At 66.5% G+C, this 26536-nt stretch overlaps 3 protein-coding genes and 2 long non-coding RNA genes across 9 annotated transcripts in view; 3 read left to right on the plus strand and 2 right to left on the minus strand.

Annotated features, from left to right (window-relative positions):
- PACS2 (phosphofurin acidic cluster sorting protein 2) overlaps positions 1 to 6598 on the plus strand; it is a 52666-nt gene extending 46068 nt beyond the window's left edge. For 4 of the 5 annotated variants that reach the window (XM_045074562.1, XM_045074563.1, XM_045074564.1 and 1 more), the window contains 6 exons: positions 2648 to 2690; positions 3854 to 3896; positions 4026 to 4161; positions 4837 to 5063; positions 5213 to 5326; positions 5919 to 6598. In XM_045074562.1, the coding sequence (XP_044930497.1) occupies positions 2648 to 2690; positions 3854 to 3896; positions 4026 to 4161; positions 4837 to 5063; positions 5213 to 5326; positions 5919 to 6037 (682 nt within the window). In that variant the 3' untranslated portion in view covers positions 6038 to 6598. Of the gene's footprint in view, positions 1 to 2647; positions 2691 to 3853; positions 3897 to 4025; positions 4162 to 4836; positions 5064 to 5212; positions 5327 to 5918 lie in introns of those variants that run through there. The other variant, XM_045074566.1, reaches the window with a different exon arrangement.
- On the minus strand, positions 5601 to 6676 carry LOC123390484. Its single transcript, XR_006605074.1, has 2 exons — positions 6333 to 6676; positions 5601 to 6113 (listed from the first exon to the last, which is right to left on the minus strand). It is a non-coding gene; the product is annotated as an uncharacterized LOC123390484 (long non-coding RNA).
- A 452-nt stretch (positions 6677 to 7128) lies between these two features.
- On the minus strand, positions 7129 to 8617 carry LOC123390485. The gene is made up of 2 exons (XR_006605075.1): positions 8300 to 8617; positions 7129 to 8198 (listed from the first exon to the last, which is right to left on the minus strand). It is a non-coding gene; the product is annotated as an uncharacterized LOC123390485 (long non-coding RNA).
- A 213-nt stretch (positions 8618 to 8830) lies between these two features.
- On the plus strand, positions 8831 to 20736 carry TEX22 (testis expressed 22). The gene is made up of 4 exons (XM_045074569.1): positions 8831 to 9331; positions 18200 to 18328; positions 18411 to 18574; positions 20236 to 20736. Exons 1-4 carry the CDS (start codon positions 9194 to 9196, stop codon positions 20264 to 20266), a joined length of 462 nt encoding a protein of 153 aa, XP_044930504.1. The 5' UTR covers positions 8831 to 9193; the 3' UTR covers positions 20267 to 20736.
- Positions 20737 to 24974: 4238 nt separating this feature from the next.
- MTA1 (metastasis associated 1) overlaps positions 24975 to 26536 on the plus strand; it is a 30624-nt gene continuing 29062 nt past the window's right edge. Inside the window, exon 1 of the mRNA XM_045074570.1 lies at positions 24975 to 25119. Coding sequence (XP_044930505.1) covers positions 25092 to 25119 — 28 coding nt within the window. The 5' untranslated portion in view covers positions 24975 to 25091. The remainder of the gene's footprint in view (positions 25120 to 26536) is intronic.

Below are 26536 nucleotides of genomic sequence, written 5' to 3' on the forward strand. Positions count from 1 at the left end.
CTCGGGCTCAGCACCCTGGGAGGGCCGCACCACGACTGCTTCTGCGCGCGAGGCTGTGCAGGCCACAGGCGGGGGGCCTGCCCGGATGGCGCGCTCCGAGCCTGGCTATGGGCCCTGCGCCCCGGGTTGCGGAGAGCGGCACAGAGCAGTTCCTAGCTGGGCAGCGGCTAAGCCGCCGTGACCCCCACGCTCAGTGAAGGGCTTTTCACCCGCATGACTCCCTTCTTCAAAACCTGTGCTCTAGAGCCACGCCTCAGGGTGCCCCCAGAGCTGCCCTTTTTGGGGGGCTCCCCTTGCCTGTCCTGGTGGCCTATGTGTCGGGCCCCCACCAGGGCGCTGTTCCACTCTGTGTCTTGGGTTCTTTCTCTCCTGGGCCCACCAGCCCGTGGTCTCTGGGCCCCCGGCAACCTCCTTGCTGGACACATTAGGAGGAAGGGTCTGCGTTCCTCCATGGTCCTGCTAAACGAGCCTTTGTGAGCTAAAGAAAGACCAGCCGTGGTGTGCCTGTGACTGCTCCAACCGCCCCGGGGGGCCATGCCGCGGACACCCGCAGCCTGCTTGCTGCCTGGCACCAGTCTCTTGTCTCCCCAGCCCGGGTTTAGGGGACCCTGGCCCTCGTCCTGTGTCCCTGCCCCCACCTCCGCGCCACAGTGGTGACACCAGCACCGGGTGGGGCCCAGGGAGGCCCAGCGTGTTGGCCGCCCTTAGAGCCCGAACAGGAGGTCAGGAGGTGGCCTCTGTTGGCTGGACAGAGGACAGAGGGCTTAGGAAACCCAGGAGACGGTGGGCAGTGGACTTGGCTCTCAGGGCCCCATCTCCTGCCCCTGGAGAGCGCCTGCAGACGGTCTACACTGCCCACAGCTCCCGGCCTGCCCTCAGACCCACACCAGCTGCGCGCAGCCCCAGGAGCTCCCCGGGGGCACGTCCAGGGACGGCGTCCTCTGCGCCCCGGCTCCACGCCCCCAGCGACGAGCTGAGGCACAGCTGTGCTTCCCCTGTGTGGTCTCATGGGCCGGGGTGCGGGGGCCCCACCACGGAGCCACACGTGGGAGCCTGAGGAATCCTGACCTCTGCCCCACCCAGAACAGGTCCGGAGTGCAGGGGCCTCATGGCAAGCCGGTGTCCCCCCTGTCCCGCGGGCGTGTCACGGGCTGAATGTTGTCTGCATGGCCAGAGGCTCGGCTTGCGGCTCAGACCCAGCAGCGTCCCCGTGTGGTGGCATCTCCCAGCCCCTCCAGCCCCCGTCCGCCTCCCTGCGTGCTGCTTGTGGCGAGGGTCCTGGAGCCCTGCGGGTGGGGGCCCCTGAGGAGCTCGCCTGTGCCAGCGGGCCTGGCACAGGGTTCGAACTGCCCGGGGATGAGCTCTGTCCCCTCGGGTCAGAGCGGCTGGGCGTCCGGCGGTCTTCAGTGGGATGGTCCTCCTCTGTAGGTGGTTCGTCCAAAGACAGTACCCAGGACTTCCTCGGAGGTGTGGGCGGTGCTAGCTCAGAGGCCAGGGCCCTGCGTCCAGGGGGCACCCAGCAGCCTGCCCACCGCCCTTCCCTCAGGCGGGTGCTGAGCCTCTGGGCGAGGACAGCGCCTCCTGCTGGCACTGGCCTTGGCTGCCAGGTGCCAACACTTGGTGGGGCACCCTGGCCAGCTGCCTGTCTCCATCCCCACAAGAGCAGGGCCCTTGGGTGGGGGTGCTGACCAGGCTTCTCCCCAAACAGCCCTGTGCCTGGGGGGAACCATGGCAGCCAGCAGGTGGGCACCCCAGAGCCCATGCAAAGCCGCCTGCAGAAGGTCTGCTCTGTGACGCCAGCTCTGATGTTCGGGGCGGGGGGTGGAAGAGGCAGAGCTGGGGGGAGGCCAGGCAAGCAGGCGCCTCCCTCCTCTGAGGTTCCAGGAGGCCCAGCACTGGCCCTGCCCCGTAGGTTCTCCCAAGGGTCAGGAGCAGGAGAGCCTGGTGCAGAGCGGCCTGGGCCCTGTGGCAGAGACCGGTCACCGTGTGGCCATCTGCAGAGATGAGCGGCGGGCCGGGCCTGGCCCATGCAGCTCGGGCATGGTTTGCGTCCCCTTGGCTGCTGCCCACGTCCCCCACGCCCCCCTCCGAGGGCCTCTGACACGCAGTCCTCCGCTGGCGATCTCAGGGGAGCCGAGGGTAGGCCGGCAGGGCCCAGTCCAGACAGAACCTCACGGCCACCGTGCTGGCTGGCCTCCACCAGCAGCATGGCCCCAGAGACTCCGTGTCACCTTGAGGCTGCCCTTGGGGTGGTGCTCTGCCCCAGGGCTTGGCGTGTGCACCCTGCGCCCGAGGCCGGAGGCCTGGGGACCGCCCCTGCCCCATCCCTCTGGCCGGCACAGACTTCACCTAGCCTGCCGAAGACTAGAGAAACTCTGCAGCCTGGCTTTCGGTCAGCCCCGCATGCTGGGGGTCCCGGGGCACCTGCCGCAAGCGGTCGTCTTGGGGCCGAGTGGAAACAGAGGCCTGCAGGTTTAGCGGGCGGAGAAGCTGGGCTCGCGCACGGCTCCCCACAGGCCTCTGGTCCCCCGCTGCAGAGAGCTGAGCCCAGGGCCGGAGGGCAGGGGTGGGCGTGGGTGGGGTGTGGGCGCCGCTGCCTGCTGGCGGAGTGAGAGGGGACTGACCGGCTCCTGTTTCTCGTTCTCAGCCCTGACGAAGAGTCCTCTCAAAAGTTCATCCCCTTCGTAGGGGTGAGTACTGCTCTGGTGGGGCTTTGGCCTTCCCCGAGGCGTCCCTCGCGTGTGGCTTCACCCACATGGGGACGACCCACTTGCCAAGCTTTTGTAGCGCCTGCTTGCATTAACTCGGTGTGTTCCAGAACCTTCTTTGCCGATTTGAGGGACAGACTCCTCACGTCACCCCCACCTTAAAGCTCGTTGCTCCGTGTTTGTTTCCCACGTTGAGCAGGGCTGGGCCGGGCCCGGAGGTGGTCACTGCTCCCAGCTCTGCTTGGTGCAAGCAGACAGCTCCCCTGGAGGCCAGGGCTCTGTGCCCAGCACGTCCTGGGCACACGGGCTGGGTCAGACTCGGCTGGGGCTGGGTGCCAGAGCCAGCAGGGTCTTGGGACCCGTCCTACAGGGATGGGGCGAAGGGGTGCTTCTGTCCCTCGGGAATCACAGGACAGGAAGGGGTGCCTCCCGTGCCAGCCTGCGCAGCCGGGGGCGTGGCTTGTGAATGGGAGGTTGTCTTTCTCCCACGGCTGCTCCCTGCCGGCTGGGCCACTGCGCAAGTCTCCAGAGCCCGGAGGCCCCCAGCCCTGGCAGCCGCTGCAGGAGCCACAGGCAGAGCAGGGTGTCCATGCCATCGCTGACCCTGGCCAGCCGTCAGGGCACCTAGTGGCCCGCCCGGGATGGAGTTAGTGCAGGGGCACCTGTCTCAGGGGACCTTCTGACCCACTGGAAGGGGACAGCACCAAACCCCGTGGACACTGGAAGCACCCAAGTGACTGTGACGGAAGTAGTCACTTCACTGGTTTAATTGTGCGTGGCTCGTACACCCATCAGCCCACTTGGTGCCTGGTGCAGGCCCTGAGCGGGGCAGGGGTCCCTCACCCCACACCAGGCCAGCTGCAGGCCCAGGGTTTGTGGAGGGCCAGAGTGTGGGCCCCATGCCCCCTCCCCGGGGGGCAGGCTGACCTCGGAGGGGGCCGCCACGGCAGTGGGAGGAGCCAGGCCACCCTGGGCTCAGCTCTGCTCCAAGGACGGGAAGAACTAGGGCCCTGCTCCAGCCCAGAGCCCCCCAGAGGGCGGGGCACGGCAGGAGGGCGCCCGCAGGGAGATAGCCCTCGGCGTGCCCAGGCGGGAGGGCAGCAGCTCAGCACGTGGCCGCCAGCCTGCATCCCACTGCCTTACAGGTGGTCAAAGTCGGAATAGTAGAACCGTCCTCAGCCACGTCAGGTAACCCCGGGCTCCCCGCCCTCGGGGCTGGAAAGGGGAGGGACACCTACTGTGGGAGACCTGGCAGCTCCTGCCGCTCTGGGGACAGAGCCAGAGGGGAGCTCAGCACCGCCCAACTCCTTCCCGAAGGTGACTCTGATGACGCGGCCCCCTCGGGCTCCAGTGTGCTCTCATCCACCCCACCGTCCACGTCTCCCGCGGCCAAGGAGGCCTCGCCCACCCCGCCTTCCTCCCCGTCGGTGAGCGGGGGCCTGTCCTCCCCCAGGTAAGCGTGACCGCGCGAGGTGGGCGCCCCACTCCGTCCTCAGTGAGCCCCTGATGCAGCGGGCCCTCGGTTAGCACGGAGGACCCCTGGTGGCTGTGACCATACCAGCCAGCGGAGGGTTCAGCCAGAGGGGACACTCCCAGTGGCCCTGGGGAAGACACAGGCTTGCGGGGGCCAGGCGTCCCCTTGAGTGGGGGTGGCACAGTTCCTGGCTGGCTTGGGAGACCTGTCCCCTTCCCAGCCCTGGGGGCGCTAGGAATAGAAACCACACAGACTAAGTGAACGGAGGACCCTGCCTGCAGACGGGGTCGGGAGACGGATGTGGGTAACGGCTGTGGGAGCCAGCGGGGGAGGTGTCGGCAGCCCCTCCCACCCACCCCCGTGGGCCCCAGGGTCCTAGGGCTGCCCCCGCTCCCATGGGGACCACACCTCCCATGGAGCTAGATGACCTTGGCACTCCAGACTCGAAGGGGTGGCTGGAGAGAGCAGGCGAGCGGCCAGCCCAGATGCTCGGGGTGACCTCTGTGTGTCCCCAGAGGCTCCAGGACTGGGGCTCCCCACCCCAACCCTGGCGGCCCCCTGGCGACGGGCAGCCCAGGTGCCAGGGGGCCCCTCCCCTGGCCTGTGCCAGCCGCCGAGGGGGGACAGAGAAGTGAGGCCCCTCTGCTTTTGCAGCCAGGGCCTTGGCGCCGAGCTGATGGGGCTGCAGGTGGACTACTGGACGGCGGCCCCGCCCGCAGACAGGAAGAGAGAAGTGGAGAAGAGGGACCCGCCCGCCACCAAAAACACGCTCAAGTGCACCTTCCGGTCTCTCCAGGTCAGCAGGCTGCCCGGCAGTGGTGAGGCCGCAGCCACGCCCACCATGTCCATGACCGTGGTCACCAAGGAGAAGAACAAGAAGGGTGAGGTGGGGGCGGCCCGGCCGGGGGCTGAAGAGGGGCCACCTGGGCAGGCAGGAGGGCTGGCGGCTGGGGTCCCAGTGGGGCGTGGGCGGCTGGGGTCGGCAGGGCCCCGAGGGCTGTGGCTGAGCCCTGCAGCCCTTCCCTCCTAGTGATGTTTCTGCCCAAGAAAACCAAGGACAAGGACGTGGAGTCCAAGAGCCAGTGCATCGAGGGCATCAGCCGCCTCATCTGCACAGCCAAGCACCAGCAGAACATGCTGCGGGGTGAGCACCTGGGGGGCCCCAGGACTCTGGGGCGTCTCTCGTCCACAGGTCCTGCCCTCCCTGGGGAGCCCGCGGGAGGGGGTCCTGGGCCCAAGTCCCTGTCGGCTCTGTCTAAAGCGCGCAAGTGAAGCAGGGGAGGCTTTCTGAACGTCCCCTCTGCAAACCGTCCGGCTGCCCAGTGGGTGTCCGGCAGCTTCGGACCCACCTGGATGAAGCATGTGTGCGCACAGAACAGCCTTCTCAGTTCTGAGAGAGAACTTCTCAATCCTTTCCCTTCTTTTAAGATTGCTTTTTATATCTTAGACCTTTTATAGACGATTTTCTGCAACTTGTTAATTCAGAAAACGGAGCCCAGACAGTTTTCTCTTCATGAGTCTGAGTCTGATGGCCACCGGGGTCGAGAACGCTCGGCCTTCCTCCGCGGCTCTTCCGGTTTAAGCGGAGGGTGTCTGACCCGGCACAGCCCTGTGGGGGCTGCGGGGCTGTGGATGGCGGTGGGAGGACTGGCCGGCGCGTGCCTCCCGGGCAGCTGGGGTCCCTGGGGGAAGCCGGGGCACGGTGGGCCGGCGGTCAGGCGGTCCTGTCCTCACAGTCCTCATCGACGGCGTGGAGTGGAGCGACGTGAAGTTCTTCCAGCTGGCCGCGCAGTGGTCCTCCCACGTGAAGCACTTCCCCGTCTGCATCTTTGGACACTCCAAGTCCGCCTGCTAGCCCCGCCCCGAAGCCCTGGACGGCGCGGGAGGGCCCAGCTGCTTTTCTGCTAACATTTCAGTTTACTACAGAGACCCTTAAAAACACAAAGAAAAACAGTCTTAAGTATGAATGTGCTCTCCACCCGGAAACTCGCCAGGAGCCCCCACCCCGGAGCCCGTTAACTGCTCTGCCCATTAACCAGACCTGCCGGGAGGGCGGGGGGAGGGCGGGCAGGCCGTGCTGAGCTTGGAGAACCACCAGGTGTGTTCCAGCCTCAGGACCTCCCGAGCCTCCCAGCAAGAAGGGTCCTCACCTTTGCGTCCTGTCCTTCCTGAAAGCCAGGACTCTGCTTCCTCAGGGAGCTGGGGTCAGGCGGGTGGCCGCACAGATCCGCGGGCGCCTGTGTGCGCAGGCACAGAGCCGGGTGGCTGGACGCCGAAGGCCGGCCTCTCGTCGGGAGTGCCCTGAGCAGAACACGGAGGCTGGGCAGCTGTCCAGCGGCCACAAGACGCCCCAGCACCGCCCACTTGTGGTTCCCAATAAACTCCAGCCTCGCGGGGCCGCGGAGGTTTTACAGTAGCAGATATTTTCAATGCTGTTTTTTTTTTTTTTTTTAAGATTTTATTTGACAGAGATCACAAGCAGGCAGAGAGGCAGGCAGAGAGAGAGGGAGAAGCAGGCTCCCCGCTGAGGAGAGAGCCCGATGCGGGACTCGATCCCAGGACCCTGGGATCATGACCTGAGCCGAAGGCAGTGGCTTAACCCACTGAGCGACCCAGGCGCCCTCAATGCTTTTAAATACATGTTGTAACGTAGCTGCCAAACAGACGCTGCTCTTCTGATGTCCCAGCAGCCCCTGGGGCTGGGGCAGAGCCGGCCAGTGCGGTCCCACATCCCAGTCCCCCAGCCCCCAACTCACGGTCCCTCTGGCCACTCTGGAGCCATCACTGTGCTTCCACTGGTCATCCCTGTCCCAGACTTCGCAAGCACAGTGGCCCCCATTGCTGGCCCCAGCCCACTCAGCTGCCTCCCCCCAGCCTCTCCAGGCCAAGCTCCCTCGAGCAAGTTTGTTTGCGTCCCAGCCCGGGGGACCAGCATCGCCCCCTGCCTTCCTGCCTCCAGCAAAAGCCCAGCCGGGTCCCGCTGCTGCCCGCCGTGCACGGGAAGAGCCCACCAGTTCCCATGCTTGGCAGCTGTGGCCCCAGGACCCTGGTAGCCCCGAGGGGGCCACACCAGCTCTGCTCAGAACACAGTGCCGAGCGCAGGGCACAGGCTGCGGCACATTCCCGCTCTTCGTGAGGACGGGCGTCACCAACAGCCCAGGGTACCCACAGGTCTGTTCCCGGAGGATGAGCCATGGCCCATTTTTCTTCTCTATGACCTAACTTACTTCCTCCCACAAGGCAGTACAGGGTGTCAGCCTCACGGTCAGTGCCCCTGGGCTAGTTAGGGAACAAGGGTACACGGGTCTTGTGTGTGGCCCTGCCTCAGGGGTGCGTGCAGGCAGAAGACCTTCCCTGAGGGCCCAGACTCCTCCCCTGACAGCTCCTGGCTTGGAAGGATGGGGTCAGGGTGCAGGCCACTGTGCCCCGGAGCCTCTGGTGGCCTGGTGGCATCTGCCAGCAGCTACCCTCAGAAGCAGGCACTGGGACCTTGAGCCTCCCTACCCTGTTCCCGCCGCTGGGCCTCAGGGCCTTGGTCACTGGTCCTCAAGGTTCCTTTCCAAAGTGACTCAGCAGGAAGGAGGGACGGGTGAGACTCCTGACTTCACTTTCTACCCGCAGAGCTGACTTGAGAGAAAGGAACCAAAGTGGGGGAAGTCATGTCCTCGCCGGCTGTGTGGGGTCCCTCTGCTGGGACCACGCCCCCCAAGTCCACTTCCACAGCTAAGTCCTCAGACACGCAGGGGTAACCTACGCCCCTGGCCTACAATCTGTCCCGTTCTATGTGCCACGGCGCCCGCCCACCACACGGTCCCCAGGCCCAGGAGGTCATGCACACAGTCCCAGCTACCCTGAGTCCCTCAGAGACCTGGGCTGCGCTCACCCTGTGCCTCAGTCTCCCCAGTGGCTAAACAGGGAGGGTCCTGTGTCCCCTGCCTGCGTCACGGAGCTCTTCCACGGACCCACGGAAAAGCAGTTTGTCCCTCCAAGGAAGCGGGCTCAGAAGCCAAAGCCATCTGTGAGGAGCCAGAGTGCAGCGGTCAGCTCGGGGCGTGGGGTCCTGAGTCCGGGCCATGGCTGGGGAGCGGCGGGGACGGCCTTGCCGCCGTGTCCTCACCCCCAGCGGGCAGACCAGGCCGCTCTCAGGCTCCGGCCTTTGTCCCGGAGCAGGTCCCTCCCTGGCCGACCGGGCCGCTTCTGGGGTCAGCTGCCCGAGCTCGCGTGCCGACCCCCGCCCCCTTCCAGGCCGGCCTCCAAGGGCTCCGGCCGCGGACCCCCGAGCTCCGAACTGCGCCTCGTTGACCCCGAGAGGCGCAGAACCGAGGCCTCTGTGGGGGACCCCTCTGCGCGCGCCGGACCCCAGCGCACACAGGCCCGCCCCTCGCCCCTCGCCCCTCGCCCCTCGGGCCACAGCGCAGGCGCAGCGCAGGCCGGAAGCGGAAGCGGCGGGGCGGGGCGGGGCCAGCCCCAGCGGAACTTCCGCCGCGCTCGGCTCCGCCCCCTCAGAGCCGCGGGAGCGGCGGTGGGCCGCGCCCCTGTCCCCCGCCCGCCCGCGCCGGGGAGGACCCGCCCCGCCCCGCCCCGCCCCCCGCCGCTAGCGCCGCGCGGCCCCGCACGTCCGACCGCCGTCAGCCCCTTCGCCCCGCGCTGCGCCCGCCCCGGACCCCGCTCCGCCCTCGCCGCGCCCGCAGAGCCCCGGGGTGCGGCGCGCCCGCGTCGCGCTGAGGTCACAGGGGCGGGAGGAGGAGGAGGGAGAGCGCCGGGGCCCCTGGTCCTGCGGCTGGTCGCGCTCCTCTGTGCGGTCCGCGGCGGCCGGGCCGGAGCCGGGTGCGGAGCCGGGGCCCGGGGCGGGGGCAGCGCGCGGCGACCCTGCGGAGAGAAAGGGCGGCCCGCGGCGCCCCCTGGCCTGCGGCCTGCCCGGCTGGAGGGCCGGAGCCTGACGCGGCCCCCCGTGTCCGGGGCGGGCCGGGGAGCGGCGGTGACCTTGCCCGGAGCCCGGCGGCCGGCGGCGATGGAGCGTCGGGAGCCCCGGGCTCACGGCCCCGCGGGGAAGGCGCCCCGGCAGGCCTCGCCCGTCCGGAGCCCGAGCAGGGCCTGGGGCCGGCCCAGCGCCCCGAGCGGAGGGCCGCGGGTGCGGACTCAGGACTGGGTAAGCTGCGCCCCGGGGACCGGCCCTGCAGGTGGGCTGGCCCGGGCGAGCGGCCTCGGGCAGGGCCCCCCGGGATGCGCGCTCTTCCCGCGGCCCCGCCGTCCCCGCAGCGCCTGCCCCTGGGCGGGAGGGCGGCGGCGCAGGCGGGCGGGGGGCCCCGCGGGACCCGGCAGTGGTGACCGGGGCATTCCCAGGGCCTGCGCCTGCCCGAGGCACCCTGCGCCCTGCCTTAGGCGGGATGGCTGAGCAGCTGCCGGTGCCCCGGAGCCGTGAGAGGGGCCGGCGGCTCCGCCCCGGGGTGCTTCAGGAGCAGCGAAGCCGGAGCCGTGTGTGGCTCCCTGTGCGTGGGGGCGGCAGCAGCAGTGGCTGCCCTGGCCACTGGGCCCCGGTCCGCCGGCGTCGCTGTCCAGCCTGCGAGCTGCGCTCCATACAGCCGGCGCCGGAGGAGGGCGCGGGTGGCCGGGAAGCTGTGCCGCGCCGGAGGGTAAAGCCAGAGACAGAGCGCGGCCGGCCGGGCCGAGCACGGCGGGGTTGCAGGTGCGCCCCTCCTCACGGTGGCCGGTGCCAGACCGGAGGGATGGGAGCGCAGGGGACAGCAGCACCACGGGGACGCGCCGGCCTGTTCCGTGCGGCAGAGCGGACCGGAACCGGCAGCCGGGAACCGGGTCCGCGCAGCTGCCAGCGCAGTGGCCCGCCCGGTTGTAAACAGACTCTGGAAGAAAGAGGGAAAAAGCCAATCAGAAAACGGGAGTCCACTTGGCAGGAAGTAGGCAAACGAACCTGAAAGAAACTTTAAAACGCCCCCAAAGTGTTAGCAGGAGGCCCGACAACAGGAGGAGACGCCCAGTTCCCGGAGGAGAAGACCCCCGGCTGGAGGGTCCTCACAACAAAGGTGCCCGATGTTTCGGGCGCCTGGGGAGAAGAGCTCAACTCTTGATACCGGGGCGGTGAGTTCAAGCCCCCTGTTGGGTGTAGAGATCACCGAAGAAAGATACACTTTAAAAAACGATAAATGTCCGTCTTGTCTTTTTCGGTATGCCAAACCGGTAAAATAGAAGAAACCAAAAATAGGTCCAGTCGTAGCAGATGTGAATTCTCACCACGAAGCCAGAGTCCTGACGCGTGACGTGTGAACATCAGGACGGAGAAGAAAGTCTGGAAATTGACCCGAATGCCCACAGAACTTAGCACAGGCTCAAGGTGGCCTCTCACATAGGTGGGGGAGACGGACTGCAAGTAAGTCTCGTGGGGCAACCGTGCACATACGGGGAAGACAGTCACAGCTGTGCCTCTCCCTGAACCCCAGGGAGAACCCCGGGCGCAGGGGTGACCTTTCTAGCCTCCAAGTCCGGGAGCAGGAGAGGGCAGACGATCACGTTTAACCACATGTGGAAAGCCAACAGAGCTTTGAGAGAGGAGCACCTGGGGGCTCAGTGGGTTAAGCCACTGCCTTCGGCTCAGGTCATGATGTGGGGTCCTGGGATCGAGTCCCGCATCGGACTCTCTGCTCGGCGAGGACCCTGCTTCCCTCTCTCTCTGCCGGTCTCTCTGCCTGCTTGTGATCTCTCTCAAATGAATAAGTAAAATCTTAAAAAACAAAAAAACCTTTCAGGGAGGCAAAACATACACCAGGGGCAGAGTTAGAGATCAGTGCACCAAGATGCTCCATGGTGGGGGGCCGTCTCGCCCGCATGCTGTGCTGGGAGCTCGGGACTCGCATCCGGACCCAGAAGTTGGACTGGCCTGATGACACCTAGAAAACCAACTCAGGATGATCAAAGACATGAACTATGAAACAGGGAACCTTCATTACATTGGATGGACACGATACCCAACAGCTCCAGCAGCGAATGTAAAATAAATAAATTAGGGTCCATCAAGTTAAAACCTAGATCTTCCGACATCATGGACAGAGGGAAGAGTCACCCCGCGGAGTGGGAGGAAAACCGTTGCACGGGGCCCACCTAGGGAGGGAGTAGGGTCCAGAACGCACAGAGGGAGCTCCGGACGAGACCGCCTGAGTCGGAAACGGGCTGAGAGCTTGAGCAGACCTTTCTCCCGTTCGAGCAGGGGTCCGCGAGAATGTCGAGCGGCGCTCAGCGTCCCTAGTCCAAGACGATGCCAACCAAAACCACGGACACCACTCACCCCGCCACCACCCCTCTCTCGAAAACAGGGAGGGGCACGTCTGGGGGACTCGGTAGGTGAAGCCTCTGCCTTCGGCGCAGGTCATGGTCTCAGGGTCCTGGGCTCGAGCCCCAGGTCAGGCTCCCTGCTCCGCGGGGAGCCTGCGTCCCCCTCCCCCTCTTCTCTCAAATCAATCAGTCAGTCGTTAATTAAAAAAAAAAAGAAGAAGAAAGAACTGGCCAGGATGTGGAGAACGTGGACCCCTGTGCAGCGCTGGTGGGTGTGTGGGAACCAGCGGAGGCCCACAGGGATGAGCGTGCAGTGACCACGTGCGCCCGCCGCAGCCCGTTCCGCTCGCAGGCACGCATCCGGCAGAATTGAAAGGCGTGGGGCCCACAGGTGGACCTCCGTGTTTACGGCAGCGCTGGGCACAGCAGGTTGGGGAAGCAGCCCGGGTCCGTCGCCGCCGAGTGTGAGGTGTACATCGGGTGGGACATGACTGAGCCTTCACGCAGGAAGTTCGTTCAGACAAACGCCATGACGCCGATGAGCCTTCAGGACATTGTGCGAATCACCGCCCAGTCGCAGACGGACAGACGCTGCACGGCCCCCTCCATGAGGTCCCTAGAGTGGGCAGACTCCGGAAGGACAGTGGGGGCGCCAGGAGCTGGGGACGTGGCGCGTCGGGAGGGCAGTTTCAGTTCGGGAAGGTGAGAACGTTCTGGAGACGGGGTGGTGACGGCTGCAGGACTTGGCCACGAGAGAACAGAAAGGGAGGAGAAAAGGGGAAGACACGGGGCGCCTGGGGGCTCAGTCGTTGAGCCTCTGCCTTCGGCTCAGGTCGGGATCCCGGGATGGAGCCCCGCGTCGGGTTCTCTGCTCCGCGGGATCTGCTTCTCCCCGCCGCCCCTCGCCTGCCTCTCTGCCTACTTGTGATCTCTGTCACGTGACTAAATAAAATCTTTAAAAAACACACAAAAACGGGGACACGGATGACAGCAAAGGGAACTCTCCGGTGGCCCCAGAAAGTGGCTCGGTGAAGGACTTAGGGCGGGCAGCTCCAGGCCGTTAGGAAGTGAGTCCCCCCGCCTGTGCGCTGAGGACTGTCCAGAGCCGCTTCTGGCTCTCCCGGAGCGGCTTCGGCCGACTCCACCCGTGCCGCGGGGGCGGGAGGAAAGAGAATGCCGTGCGCCTGGAACTGGGCACAGACCGAGAAGTCCTGCCTGTGGGTCAAACCAGGCAGCGCCGGCCTGACCCCGCAGCCCCCGCGCCTCTGTCCCCCAGGAGCAGGGACTCCGTCTCTTCCCCGCCCGCGAGGAAGGTGTGCGGGTTGAGCCCCGGTGCTGGGAGAGTCCGGGACGTTGTGTGCGAAACGACGGAGGACTCGGGAAACGCACGGATAACGTCGTCTGTCGTCGCAGCAGGGAAGACACGTGGACTCTCAACAGATCCGGAAAATAACGGTAGTAAATCCCAGCATCTTTCCTTAAAACAAGCATAAAAACCTATTGATTATTCTTTTAATTGAGGCATAACTACCACGGGGAAAGCCGACTGATTCCGAGTCAGGCAGGACGCGACGGACGCGTCTGGGACGTGACACGGTTGCTCTGGGGAGCCTCGGTCCGACCCTCACAGGCGCCCAGGGTCGCCACGACCATGGGCCCGTCGGACGCCGAGCCTGCACCCCAGTCGGGCGGTGGAGCTGTAAGTGCCCGAAAGGGAGACGCGAAATGGCCGGTGTCTGCCGCGAACCCGTCGCCCGGCTGGAACCCGCGGGAGCCACTGAGACCACCACCAGGAAGAGCTCGGCCGGAGGCGACCTCCCTCGGGAGTTCCTGGGGGCCCCTGGGTGGCTCCGTCGGTTGTGCGTCTGCCTTCGGCTCCGGTGCTGATCCCAGGGTCCTGGGGTCGAGCCCCCGTGGTCGGGCTCCCTGCCCCCCCCACTACCCCCCCCGCGCTTGTGCTCTCTGGCTCACTCGCTTCCTCTCAAATAAATAAATGAAACGTAAAATAAAACGTACTTTCTCAATACACCGAAGTAACGGAGCAGAAAGCGCAGTGGAAGGAAAGGGTTCGTTCCCTTTCACAACGGAGACCGCGAAGTCCCCAAGAGCGAATCCGCTCCTGAGACGAGCCCTGGGGCCCGGCAGCGCCGACAGCAGCCGGCGGACGTCCGTGCCGTCTCGTTTCCCGGGAAGATTCCACGCGTCAAACCTGCCCGATTTCCCCCGAGTACCTTCTTCGGGGCAATACCAGTTTTTCAAAAAAACAGAACTTTTCACGAGTGTTGCTATCTTACCCCGAATGTGCCCACGTCGCCGTCCAGGCGTCAACTACCTGTGCACCGGACAAAGGTCCCCCAGAGTCCGCGGCTCAGAACAGCAAGTGCGTCCGTGCCAGTGTCCGTGGGTCGGGGATGTGGGCGCTGACGGGACTGACGCGGGAGCGGCGGCCGCCAGAGAGCTGGCCTCGGCTGGAGAGCCCGCTTCCGCAGTGGCTCGCGCGGCTGGCACGCCGGTGCCGGCGCGGGCAGGCAGCCTTGCCCCTCACCAGCTGCCACCGGAGGCCGGCGGGCACGGGTAGTGCGGCCACAGCCACAGGCCCAGCAGGCCCCAAGAGTACCAGTGACAGGAGTCTGTCCCCAGGGCCGTCACAGCGAGACGCGGGGCCAGACGCGAAGCTAAGCTCTCGGCAGCAGTCGGAGACGAGGGACGAGAGATCTGCGTACGGGGCGTGACCGTCGTGCTGCGATTTCCTGCCCAGCAAAATGCAATCCGCTAAGACGAGGGGAAATCAGGACGCGCGGGTGGCTCGGAGGGTGAAGCGCGGGGACGTTCCGCGCCCGTGGGACCGAGACCTCCCACAAGCAGCCTCCCGCCCGCTCCTGCTTTGGGGCCAAACTCTGCCTTTGGGTGTGGAGTAGAGTGGGTGGGGCCCCCGCACGGGCAGCAGGGTGACCCGGGAGGCCTGGCCGTGCTGCGGGAAGCACGAGCACAGCGTGTGTGGAGTGTGGCTTCCTTTATGTAGCACCCGAAGACGCACGCGTGTCGCTGCACCGTAAAGATGTTATCTGAATGAATGAGGATTTTCGTTTTGAAAATTGACTTGGAAAAGAAACCGTGCAACGATTTAGAAAGACGAGAGCAGGTCTTGCTTGTGGGTGCTAAGTTCCAGCGACTGACACTGCGGCACCAGCGCCTGGGGGCTCTGTCACCGAGCCTCTGCCCTCAGCTCAGGTCACGATCCTGCGGTCCTGGGATCTCGGCCCGCGTCGGGCTCCCTGCTCGGTGGGGAACCTGCCTCCCCTCTCCCTCTGCCTCGCCCCCTGCTTGTGCTCTCTGTCTCGCTCTTTCTCTCTCAAATAAGTAAAATCTTAAAATAAAACAGAACCGTATGGCGTTGGGAGAGACAGCCGCAGCCCGGGGCAAACAGCTGGGAAACGAGCGCCTGTGTGAGTCTGGGGCCTACGGGACAGCGGGGGACAGACTTCCCCAGGACCGGGGCAGTGGCTGGCTGCTGCCCATTCCGCAGATCAAACACCGCAGTGTCCCGTGAAAACCACACCACAGTCGGGCCAGGACAACGCAACGGCGGCGTCGGAAGCTCGGGGGGCGGGTGGGAAGGTTCCTACTGGGGGCCCCACAGTAAATCCACGCTGGGAAATCCTATAAGTCGGACCAAGTCTTTAAAGGTTAGTGCAAAGACACAGAAATCTGACCAGACGGTCTGGAAGAAACTGCTCGTTCTGTGCACAACGTTCGAACGTGGACCAACCGGATTCTCCGGAGAGACGCGTTCGGGCCCTGGGAAGGCGGATTTCCGCGTGGAGTGGAAGGCGTGAGAGCGATGGGCTCCGTTCTCGCAGGAAGCGGCGCTGCTCGGCAGGAGGGGCGGCTGTGGCGCCGAGCCCGCGAGGCCTCCGGTCCTGTGGCCGCGTCTGTCGTCTCTCTCTTTTTCTTTTTTTCTCATTGAACCTCATTAATCTTTCCTCGTCCGGCCTCTAACGTTTGGCGAAGTGTGCACTGTGCTGTTCTCTTCCTCGTAGCTTGAATCGCTTGCTTTCCCCATCCTGGGGCTTTTTCCTCCCTTCCCAGCATTTGGGGTCCTGTCTTCACGGGACGGCGGCAGCCCTGCACCCTGGCTTGTGTCTGCGGGAGGCAGCTTGCGGCCTCACTCCCCCTTTCACTCGGGGGGGATCAGGGCTGCTTTGGAAGGTCCGCCCCAATATGGTTCTGCTGTTAATTTTTAATTGCGTTGTCTTGTGGCCGCTCAGTGCGACCCGGACGAGTCCTGTGCTGGCATCTCTGTTCATTGGTGGCCTAAAGTGCGTCGGACGTGTGCGATGTTCCTTCCCTCTGGGGCCCGCACGGTTTCCTGCGGCCGGCGGTGCGTGCATGTGTCTGTCGGATCCCACTGCCCCACTGCCCCACCACTTCAGACTGTTTGTAAAAATTTGGGCTATTTTTTTTTTTTTAAGATTTACTTATTTGACAGAAATCACAAGTAGGCAGAGAGAGAGGGGGAAGCAGGCTCCTTGCTGAGCAGAGAACCCAATGTGGGGCTTGATCCCAGGACCCTGAGATCATGACCCGAGCCGAAGGCAGAGGCTTTAACCCACTGAGTCCCCCAGGCGCCCCCAAAATTGGGGCTATTTTTTTAACACATGTGCTTGTGTAACTTAGGACGACAGCCCTGCCCTAGCTCTTCGGGGTCGCAAGGGGCAGAGCCTGGTGCCCATAGCTTCCAGCTCTCGTGGCCATTCCCACCACAAACTGGGATTCTGGGATTTGGGGCCTGTCCTCACCATGCACCCTCTCCTCGGGGACCCAGCTGCACCCGGAGCTGCTGCATCACTGGTGACAAAGCCCCACGCTGAACCCACAGCTCAGTCCACCTCCGAGCCCCAGCCCTGTGGACAACTGCCTGTGGCTGCTCCGGGCCCCCCCCAGGCCACACTTGGGGAGCCCAGAGCCAGCTCTGCTCCCAGGGGAGGCTGCCCCCCAAGGCCTGGCATCTGGAGTGCCCCGCCAGCCTCCGCGCTGCGGGACCCCAGTTCCTGGGCCGTCCTTGCTGGTTTACTCCCATTTTGGCGGAGGGCCTTGGAAGGGGGGGCCCGGAGATGTCTGAGCTCCGGACTGTGGAGCGGCTTGACGTCCTCATGCTGCCTCCGCACTCGCGTGGTGCTTTCATGGGTACAAACTCTCCGTGGAAAACCCTCTCTTCCAGGACATGGATGACTCTATCGCCCCTAACCCTTGCTGTTTCTGCGTGAGGCCTCAGGTCCTCGGCACGTGCCCCGCGTCCGTCTCTGCAGCTCCCACACGCCCCCGTCTGCAACCTCCCGTGGTCCGCCGCACTCCCAGGGGCTGGGGGCTTCACTTTTTTTGTTTTTGCGGTTGTTGATGGTGGGGGTGACGCTTAAACCACAGAAACGTGTTGTCTAAGGTCTGCAGGCTGCGAGGGCCAGACCCAAGTGCCAGCAGCACTGCCTCCTCCTCCGGCCTTCCCCTCGGCTTGTGGCTGGCCCAGGTCTCTGTGTGCCCTCACGTCCCCTTCCGTGGGGGTCTCTGGGCCCTAATGTCCACTTTGGGGGGTTTGCTTCTTATTTTTAAGTGTATGGCTTAGCGGCACTGAGTATGTCCACGTTGTCAGAACCCGATCTTAGGACTTGCGCTCCTCGGCTCTGATGCTCCCCCCGTCTGCTTGCGGGGGGCGGGGGCAGCCCCCCAGCCCCGTCGCCCCATCTGCTTCCCGTCGCTGTGGGTCTGACTCCTCTGGGGACCCCCAGAGTGGAATCACACAGGGTTTCTCCTCCGGTGACCTGCCCGTGTCACTCGGCGTAGTGTCCTCAGGGCTCAGCCACGTTTCTTCCTTGTGAAGACTGAGTCGTTCCACGGTGGGCACCTGCCCCTCTAGGGAACACAGGCACCCAGCAACGGCCGTCTGGGTTTTCCCACAGCCTTTGGTCTGTTGTGGGCCATGCTGCTGTGACCTGGGCGTGCGGAGTCTCTGTGAGGCCTGCTGCCGGTTCCTGCGGCGACACACCCACCGGGGCCACCGGGGGATTCTCGTTTTAATTCTTTGAGGAGTGGGGACTTCACTGTGCACTTGTCTCAACCCTCTGTCCTGAGCTCCCTGCGGCGCTGCAGCAGTAACCGGATGTCCCACCCGCCCCAAGCCCAGGGAGGGAGCAGGGGGCGTCCCCAGGCCTGGCCAGAGTCTGGGAGGGTCTGTCGCATACAGCCCACCTGGGAAGCTCTGCGGGGGAGGGGGGGGCCGAGACGGTGCTGCGGGGCTGCGGCTTCTGGTCTTTCCTGGTCACAGACACCGTGCCAGCCTCCTGCCTTGTGCTGAGCCTCCACACTGGCCTCTGACCACCTCTCCGCCGGTCCTCACAGTTCCTGCGGCTTTTTCTTGACTTAGGGGGCTGGAGGAGGAGCCCCTTCCACCCCATCTCTCCTGAGGCTCTCGCAGGCCAGCCCGGAGGACCCCTACTGCCTGCCACCTCCTGGCCCCAGCAGGAAGGGCCGCGGCCGCCGCTGTGAGGACCTCCCTGTCTGGGGGCGACCCTCACGCAGAAAAGTGGCCGGCGCTGGGGCCGGGAGCTGCTGCAGGCCGAGCGAGATCCTGGGGACGCGCGGGCGGGCTGCTCTCCGTGCGGTGCAGAGGGTCGGCGGGCGCGGGAGCCGGGAGCCGGGAGCACAGTGGCTGGTGCCAACTGCGCCCCTGTCTGCGCAGGTGTGCGAGCCCCCCGAGAGCAGGCCCGCGAGCCGCCGCTGGAGCATCAGCATCCACGAGCGCCGGCAGCTGGCCACGCAGGACGGCGGGGAGGAGCCGGGCACCGGTGGGCCTGACCCCCACTACAGGGTGTGTGGGGGGAGGGGCGGGGGGCACCGGCGACACACAGCCCCTGCCTGGACCCGCCCCCTGACCCCACGGTTGCCCCCAGGACATCGTGCGGCTCGTGGCGCAGCTGGTGTCCGAGGACGTGGACAAGGACGTGCTCCTGCCCCACCCACAGAGGTCCTCTGAGTCCGCTGAGGCCTTCCACGCCTTCCTGGCCCGCAGCTCGCCTTTCTGGCACACGGCGACCTCGGAGGCGCAGGTCTCGAGGTCACTGCCCTCCTAAGAGATGACTCAGCCCAGTGTCTGTTCCAGCGCTTTTCCTGGGGGCCCTGGGGTAGGGGGCAGCGGGGGGCCTCTTCACCTCCCGCGGGAGCTCGTGAGCCCAGGGATGAGAACACCCAGGCCCAGGAGGACCCCGTGACTGTCCCTTCCTTAGAACACGCAGCCCTGAGGCCTTGGAGGCCACCTCAGGGAGGGGTGCCTTGCCCCAGCCCAGGCTCCAGGAGGCCCCCTGAAGGGGCCTGGGGGACAGGGCGGTGGTGGGGGGTGCTTGCAGAAGAGCTGTCTGCTGTCTAAAGGCCTCGGCCTGGGCGTGATGGCTCACGGGGCCCCTACAGAGCCCAGTTGATGAGCAGCTCCCTGCTGGTGGGGAGTTGGGGGCCACCAGCTGCTGGGCATGGATGCTCACCCAGCCGGGGGACACCGGGTCTCGTGCTGGGCCTGTCTGCGGGAGGTCCAAGGGGGCACGCGTAGCCCTGGGGGAGCAGAAACCAGGGGCCGCTGAGCGCGGAGCGGCTTCCTGAAGGAGGGGCGCCTCCCCACCTCCGCACAGTGGTTGGCAGGCAGAGGGCACGGGCCCATCCCAGCGTCTGCTCTTGGGGGCTGAGGGGTGGGCGGAGGCTTCTGAGCCCCGCGTGATGTGGGGGAGTGCACTGGCGGAGCTGGAGCTGGAGGGCGATGGAGGCTCCCAGGCCTCCGGGCCCTGGAAGGACAGCAGCAGGGGTGGGACCGTCCCCGGGACTTGGCCACCGACCTCCGGGGCTGACGGGCTTCTGTGTGGGCTTCTGTGTGCGGACAGCTGGGTGGCGGGGACTTCAGGCTAGATGAGGTGAGGAACCCCAGGCCTGGGGTGCGGGCAGGAATAGGTCTGCACACACTGGCCTCCCTGGGTCCCGGAACCCGTGTCCTGAAGGGCAGGCTGAGGTTGAGGCCGGGGGGACAAGTTGACTCCCTTCTCCCCTCTATAGGGATGTCTGATGATGAACTAGGGGTGGGCATCCCGGGCCAGGCTCCATGCTGGGCAGGAAGGACCCCCCCGCCCCCACCCAGTAGTGCTCCCAGTGTAAAACGGGAGCTGAAGTACCAACAGTCAGGTAGAGGTGACAAGGGCTTTGGAGTTCTTTGTCACAGAGCGTCCTCAGCTGCCTCCTGCGTGGTTACCATGGTTACCAAGGCCTCAGGACCCTCCCAGTGGCCCCGCCCAGTAGAGTGTGGTGCCCAGCACAGGGGTCACCTACCACCGGGGGATGGATTTGCTGCCACCCAGAGCTCTGCTTTCTACTGCTGCCCCAGCAGACGTCCTGTTCTCATGTTCCCTGGCTGGGGCTCCCCAGAGGTCCCAAATGGGCCTCACCAGCCTAGGCTCAGGCTGTGCGCACAGCTGCCCGTCCTTCCGGAGAACCCGTTCCTGGCCTTTTCCAGCTTCTGGAAGCTGCCTGCCAGCCTTGGCGGTGAGGCCGCTTCCTCCGCCTTCAAGGGCGGCTGCGTGGCCCCTGTGGGCCCCATACCCCGTCTTCTCTGGGGCCTCTGCCTCTTCTGTCGGCCCCTGGTGCTGCGGGCTGCTGCTCCACCGTCATGGCTGGGCCGTCCCGGGCCCCACGGGCACATTCTCAGCTTTGGGGTAAAGATGTGGACATCTTTTTTTGCAGGTGCCGTGCCTTCCACGGGGCCCAGCACTGACTGGCTAGAACTGGGGGTGCTGCGCCCCATCCCACAGAACATGGGGCTGCCTCCAAAAACCAGGACGGTCAGCCCCAACCGGGAACAGCACCTATGCGGAGCCCCTGGGACAGAAGAGGGTCCCCCAGCAGCAGAGCGGGGGTCAGCAGGATGAGCGGAGTCAGTCTCAGGCCAGCAGCAGCTGGCGGGGACGTCTCCTGGGCCACCCCCACCTACGTCCCTCCTTTGTTTTTATTTTTTAAGATTGCATTTATTTTGAGTGCAAGTTGGGGGAGGGGCGGAGGGAGCGGGGAGAATCCCAAGCCAGGCCCCCGCTGAGCACAGGGCGCCCCACAGCCCTGAGTTTGTGACCTGAGCTGAAACCAAGCGTGAGATGCTTCAGGGCACCTGGGGGCCCGTCGTCGGGCGTCTGCCTTTGGTTCAGGGCATGATCCCAGGTCCTGCCTGTGTCTCCCGCTCCCGCTCCCCCTGCTTGTGCTCCCTCTCTCGCTGTGTCTCTGTCAAATAAATAAATCAAACCTTAAAGAAAAAAGTTGTTTTACCGACGGTTCCCCCAGGCGCTGCCCCTGCCCCAGTGTCCCTTCTTCACGGCCCGAGCCCTTCCAGCCGGGTGGGTGTCCTCATGCTCCAGGAGAAACAACACCCCGCCCCCCGCCGGACCACAGAGACCTCCCCATGTGGGGGGCCAGGTGGCGATACCCCTGAGGAGGGAAGCCCTTTGGGGACATCCCAGCCGGGGGCCTTGGAGTGCTCTGGCGGCAAGGGGGACTGTCCCACCGGCAGGCTTGCCCCGCTGGCCGCGTGAGGCCCTTGCGCCCATCGTCTGTGCTCACGAGGGAGGTCAGCTCGGAGCAGGCAGCACAGGTGGCCGTGGACACCCCGAGGAGGAAAGCAGGTGTGCGCTGGGGGGGGTGGTTTGTGTCCTCCCGAGGGCCAGCACCGCCCCTGCTGAAAAGAAGGACCTCGTGAGCTCTGCGAGAACCCGCTCACTATGCAACGGTAAAGTTTTAAAAATCTCACCCACAATCGCACCAAGATCAGGCTGCGGACGCACGGCGAAGGCTACCCAGGAACCTCCAGAGACCCAGGCAGCGAGGAGAGAGTGTGTGGAAATAGATAGTAAGCACAGAGCCCCTCCCTGCAAACCTGAGAAGTTTTAATTTTAAGGGAAAACAGGATTGCTGAATTAATGAATGCGTCTTCCCCCAAATTTAAAAGCTTCTCCTAAGATTATTTTTAGAAATTGCAAAAATCAAGAGACAGCATCACGTGGCTTTGGCAGCGCGCTCCCCTCACACAGCACACGGCGCAGAGGAGCTGGTGCTGGGCTCCCCGCCCCGGCCCACTGCGACCGTCATTCCGCTCGCTCGGGCTGGCCCAGGTCTCAGGCCTGCACCCACGCCCCTCACCCCCCCACCCCGGACCCCACAGGCCCAGCCCCATGTGGCCGCTCAGTCTTCGCTTTGGTTACACCCTTACTGGCAGCACGTGAGGTCAGCCCTTGGCGGCCGGAAGAGCTGCGTTTCGGGGGCTCCTCCTGGTGCTCACAGGTCTCCCCGCAGGAGGGGTGGGGACCCTGCTTTCTCAGCCGGGGTGGCTGGCCTTCCCTCGGAGCCTGGTCTCCGTGCCCCGCGGCTGCAGGTCCGCAGGCACAGCCGCCACTCTGTCCTGCATGTGACCTACTTTCCGAAAGCCAGTCCCAGGGACCCTTGAAGTCCAGTGACTCAGGGGAGATGGGCCTTCGCGCAGACGCCACTCTGTCGGGATTTCTGGAGAGTGCGGGCCCCTCGTCACCTGGCCTTTCCTGCAGAACCCTGAGTGCACTCTGCAGTGCTCTGCCTCTGCTCATCTCAGCCCTCACCGTGCTGCTGCCCAGGGGGGCCCCGAAGCCCCCCAGTGCACACCTGTCCCTCCGAGAGGCCTCCTCCTCCACCAGCGTCCTGGCTCTTCTCCACAGCTGTGCCCCTCACCGTGACTCCTCTGTCACCTTCCCTGGTTCCTTTGTGGCGTGCACCATTCACAGCTCTAGCCCTCACCCGCTAGCCTGCGCGTCCCCTGGGGGCAGACACCTTGTCCCCCCACCTGGCCCGCCACGTGTGTCACAAGTCAGGATTAAGTTACTGTTTGAGCTGCTTTGTCTCGTTCCCCAAGTACCTCCAGCCCGTCCTGCACCCGTAATCCCACATTCTGCCCCTCGCTGCTCCTGGCTGATCCCAGCAGCCGTGTGGCTTCACACGTTAACGCTCGCTGCCATCCTGCCCTTTGGTCACCCAGTCCTGGGGCTTCCGATGGATGAGGGACGGCATATGCGGCCCAGGTTCCCGCGGCCTCCTGCACTCCTGTGGCTTCTGGTAGCTTCCCTCCGGGGTTTCCAGCTGGCCCTCGCCCCCCCCCCCGCCCTCCTCCAGTTTCTCTGTTGCTGGATGTGTGGAGGTGGCCGCCAGGCCTTCGTTCCTGTTCTGACGCCAGAAGCTGGCTGTAAGTGGGCGGGTTCACAGTCTCTCTTGCAGCTCACCTGAGGTCTGCCGCCTGCTGGGAGCAGGGCAGGGCGCTGCTGGCAATGTCCCTTCTCCTTCTTAGTCTGTTTCCAGCAGAAAGCAGGCCCCAGCTGGAGCAGCTGTGCGCTGTGGGGTCCCAGGCCTCAGTAAACGTCACTCGGCTTCGGGAGGGCCATATCCCTATCCTTCATGGGGAAGCCTTTAGGGCCTGGATGTCTTCCCTGAGACCCTGGACCCCCTCGGCCGGGCCGCCCACCCCGTGCCGCGCTTGTCCTCCGTCCCGCTCCCAGGGAGGAGGTCCGCCTCCACCTCTCGGTCAGCCGCCCTCCCCGGCTGGGCCAGTGCCACACTCTCAGGACAGAGCCATCCTGTTTCTGGGACGGAGGCAGAAGCAGGCCCTTCCGAGGGAGGAAGTTTCAGGCTCTCTCACGCCCAAAGGCTACCTGGGAATTTTTTGGTAGTTCTAACTTTCTGATCAGCTTGTCGAGTACTGGAAGGTTCTGTGGTGCAGCGTCACTGTCCAGGTGAGGGGGTTCAAGGTTCAGACCAGGGCATTAGGAAGGGAGTGTATGGGGAGGGAGGAACACCCTTCCCCCACCCCACAGCCATCCACCAGGGCTCCCTGGGCTGGGCTTGCTCAGAGAGTGGCCGCGCACCGCAGAGCATTTCCTTTCCTGGAGCCCGGGGCAGGCTCCGCTTGCAGCCACTGCCCTCGTTGGAACCCCTGGCTTTCACCCCAGCACCTGCTCCGGGGACCTCCGGGTCTGTCCCTGGGAGCCTCCCCCAGGGGTAGGGGGCCCCCACCCCTTGAATGCTTCCCTCCAAGCCCCGCAGGGATGTCCCTCAGCCACAGGTCTGCCCCCTGGGAGTAAAGGGCATTGACCCACGGTAGTGCTCAGACCAGCAACCTGGGGGCTGGTTTCTCTTGGCCCCCAGTGGTGATGTCCGTCCTGGCTCCAAACTCCCGCTGGGACCTGCTTCTCTCCTCCTGGGATTCCACCGTCTACCTCGTGCTCCTCCCGACAGGGCCACCGGTCTTGCCCGTTCCACGTGGTCACCGCGGTTTCCACAGTCCTTCCCCTGAAGCAACATGCGTGTACACACGCGCGTGCACACAGGCACATGCACACATGCCCGCGCGCACAGATGCACGTGCACGCAGACACACGCGCACGCGCAGGGACGTGTGCACACATACACGCGTGCTCACACAGGCGCACACGCACATACTTAGGGATCCTGACAGGTGTGCTGGGTACGCTACAGCCCTTCCAGCCTCCCTATGCCTGGAGTATGTCGCCATCCTCCTCCCGGACCTCAGGGGTCTCGGACGGCTTTCCAGGGGAAGTGGCACCCCCGCCCCTGGCTTTTTCATCAGGCGGCAGTAGCTGGGGTGGGGAAGGAGACTCCATGGAGGTGGCTGGGGGCACCACCACTGTCCAAGCATGGCTGGGGGTTGGGGCTGGGCAGTGAGGGCGGGGGACAAAGACCGCTGGGGTGAGTGGACAGACCCAGGCCCTGAAGGGAGGTGTGCGGCGGGGCCCTGTGGTCAAGGCTGGGCTGCTGAGCTTCAGGCCAGTGGGGGACGTGGAGAACCTCCGTCCCCAGGGAAGGGATTGTGGGACCGAGGGGGCGGGCGGCCCTGGGAAGGCCTCCGGACCAGCGTGCAGGGGTGATGAGAGCCCCTGCGGGAAGGGGCAGCGGGGACGCCGGCAGGACCCAGGTGTGGGCGCCCCGGGAGGGCCACCTGGGGAGGGGGCGCGCGTGAGGCTGAGGACCCTTCCGGGGAGAGGGCGCTGGGGACGCCAGGAGGCCGCAGGCCCAGGGCAGCCCTTGCGAGGGGGGTTTGGGGGGGCATGGGAGGACCCACCCAGGAAGGGGCGCGCGGGGAGGGCTCACCCTGGCAGGGGCGCGCGGGCGCGCGGGGAGGGCCCGGCGGGGGCCCCCGGGAAGGACGCGCCCGGGGGAGCGCGCAGGGCCGAGCGCGGGGAGGCCGGGCGCGCGGAGGGGGCCCCCCACCCCCACCCCCGGCAGGGGCGCGCGGAGGCGCGGGGAGGGCCGGCCGGGTAACGGCCGCGCGGTGGGCGGCGGCGCCCGAGGCCCCTCCCCTGCCCGCGGCCGCTCCTCCTCTTCCTCTCCCGCCCGCGCCGCGGCCCTCGGTCCCTGCGCGGCCTCGGCGGCCTCGGCGGCGGCGGCGGCGGCGGCCCCTTTAAACCGCCCGCCCCCCGCCCGCGCCCGCGCCCCGCGCCCCGCGCCCCCGCCTCCGGGCTCCGCGCCCCGCGCCCCGCGCCCCCGCGCGCCCGGCCTCCGCCGCCGCCGGCCCGGACATGGCCGCCAACATGTACAGGGTCGGAGGTAAGGCCGCCGCCGCCGCCCGCCTTTATGCGCCGCGGCCCGGCCCCCCCCCCCCCGGCCCCGGCCGCCCGGCCACCCCCCCCCCCCCCGGTCGCGTCCCCCCCCCCCCGGCTCCCCCCCTCCCCCCGGCTCCGCGCCGCCGCCCCCCCGCCGCCCCCGCCCCCAAACCGCCGCCCCGGGCCCGCGCCATCCCTCCCCCACCCCAAACCCCCGGCCCCGGCCCCGGCCCCCCGCCAGCGCCGCCCGGACCCAGTCTCGCCCCTCCCCTCCCCCACCGCCGTCCGTCCCCTCCCCCACCCGCTCCGCCCGCCGCGCCGGCCGCACGGCCCCCCCGCGGCCCACTTCGGGTCCCTCCACCCCTGCGCCCCTCCCCCACCGCGGCCGCCCCGGGCCGACCCTCCTTCCTCCCGCGCCGCGGCCCCCCCGCCCGCCGCACCCCCGCCCTCGCCGCCGTCCCCCGCCCGCTCCATCTTCGCGAGCCGCCGGCTCGGCCCCGCACCTCGGCCTCGGCCCTGCTCGCCCCGGGCCGGCGACCCGAAATGGCCCCGGGCCGGGCCCCGACGGGGGCCAGCGGGTGGCGGCGGCCGAGCGGGCTGGGGGGGGTGGGGGCGCCGGGGGCTCTGCCCACCTGTTGGGGGCCCGGCCCGGCCTGGCACGGGCGCCGTGCGCGTCGCCGGGCGGCCCGGAGCATCCTGCGGGCCTGAGCGCCTGGGTCCGGCCGGCGGGAGCCCCCACTGCCCTGAGCTGGGGCGCGTGGCCCTGGGAGGTGCTGGCTGCCCTCCGGGGCCGAGCTTCCGGGCTGTGCGGGTGCGCAGCGGTGGGGAGCGCCGTGCTGGGGCCGCATTCCTCCCCCGGAGCCCGGGACCCCCCGGGTGGACCTGGGGGCTTCCCGGGCAGGTTGCGCGGAGCCCCTGCGGCCGTCCGCCTCCCCGCCGCTCGCCCTGCGCCCCCGCGCTCTTACCACCTCCACCTCCGGTGCCCCAGCCCAGCAGGGAGGTGCTTTGCGAGGGGTGGGGAGAGGTCAGGAGCCCTGGGGGGGGGTGCGGAGTCGGCTGGGGCCCTGGGGGCTTCCCCCCCCTTCCTCCTCTGCTTTGGGTCTTAGGAAGCCCCCAGCCTTTTGGGCCTTGCTCCGCTGTGTTCCGTGGGGTCCTGGGCCAGTCCGCCCTGCTCCTCCACCGGGAGGGGGCCTCTTCCCATTGGTGCCTGCCCTCCCTGTGTCCTGGGCGGGAACTGTCCCAGTCCATCAATGTCACGGCTTGGCTGGCCCCCCAAGAGCCTGGGACTCACCTCTCCAGCCAGCCAGGCCTGCCTCGTGACCTTGGGCTTGCCCTCATCTGTGTAGTGGGTCAGCACGGCACCCGTCAGCCATCAGGCCTGCCCCCCACCTCCGGCTTAGAGGCAGTCATGGGAATGGGGG

This window comes from Mustela putorius, unplaced genomic scaffold, assembly GCF_011764305.1.
Source record: "Mustela putorius furo isolate JIRA1106 unplaced genomic scaffold, ASM1176430v1.1 tig00000129_pilon_pilon_pilon, whole genome shotgun sequence".
Lineage (NCBI taxonomy): Eukaryota > Metazoa > Chordata > Mammalia > Carnivora > Mustelidae > Mustela > Mustela putorius.

Excerpts from the sequence above, each read along its gene's own strand:
- TEX22 (XM_045074569.1), top strand. The coding sequence starts at position 9,194 with ATGGAGCGTCGGGAGCCCCGGGCTCACGGCCCCGCGGGGAAGGCGCCC. Across the intron at positions 9,332-18,199 it reads GGGTGCGGACTCAGGACTGG|GTGTGCGAGCCCCCCGAGAG; the intron begins GTAAGCTGCGCC and ends CTGTCTGCGCAG. Across the intron at positions 18,575-20,235 it reads TCGGAGGCGCAGGTCTCGAG|GTGCCGTGCCTTCCACGGGG; the intron begins GTCACTGCCCTC and ends CTTTTTTTGCAG.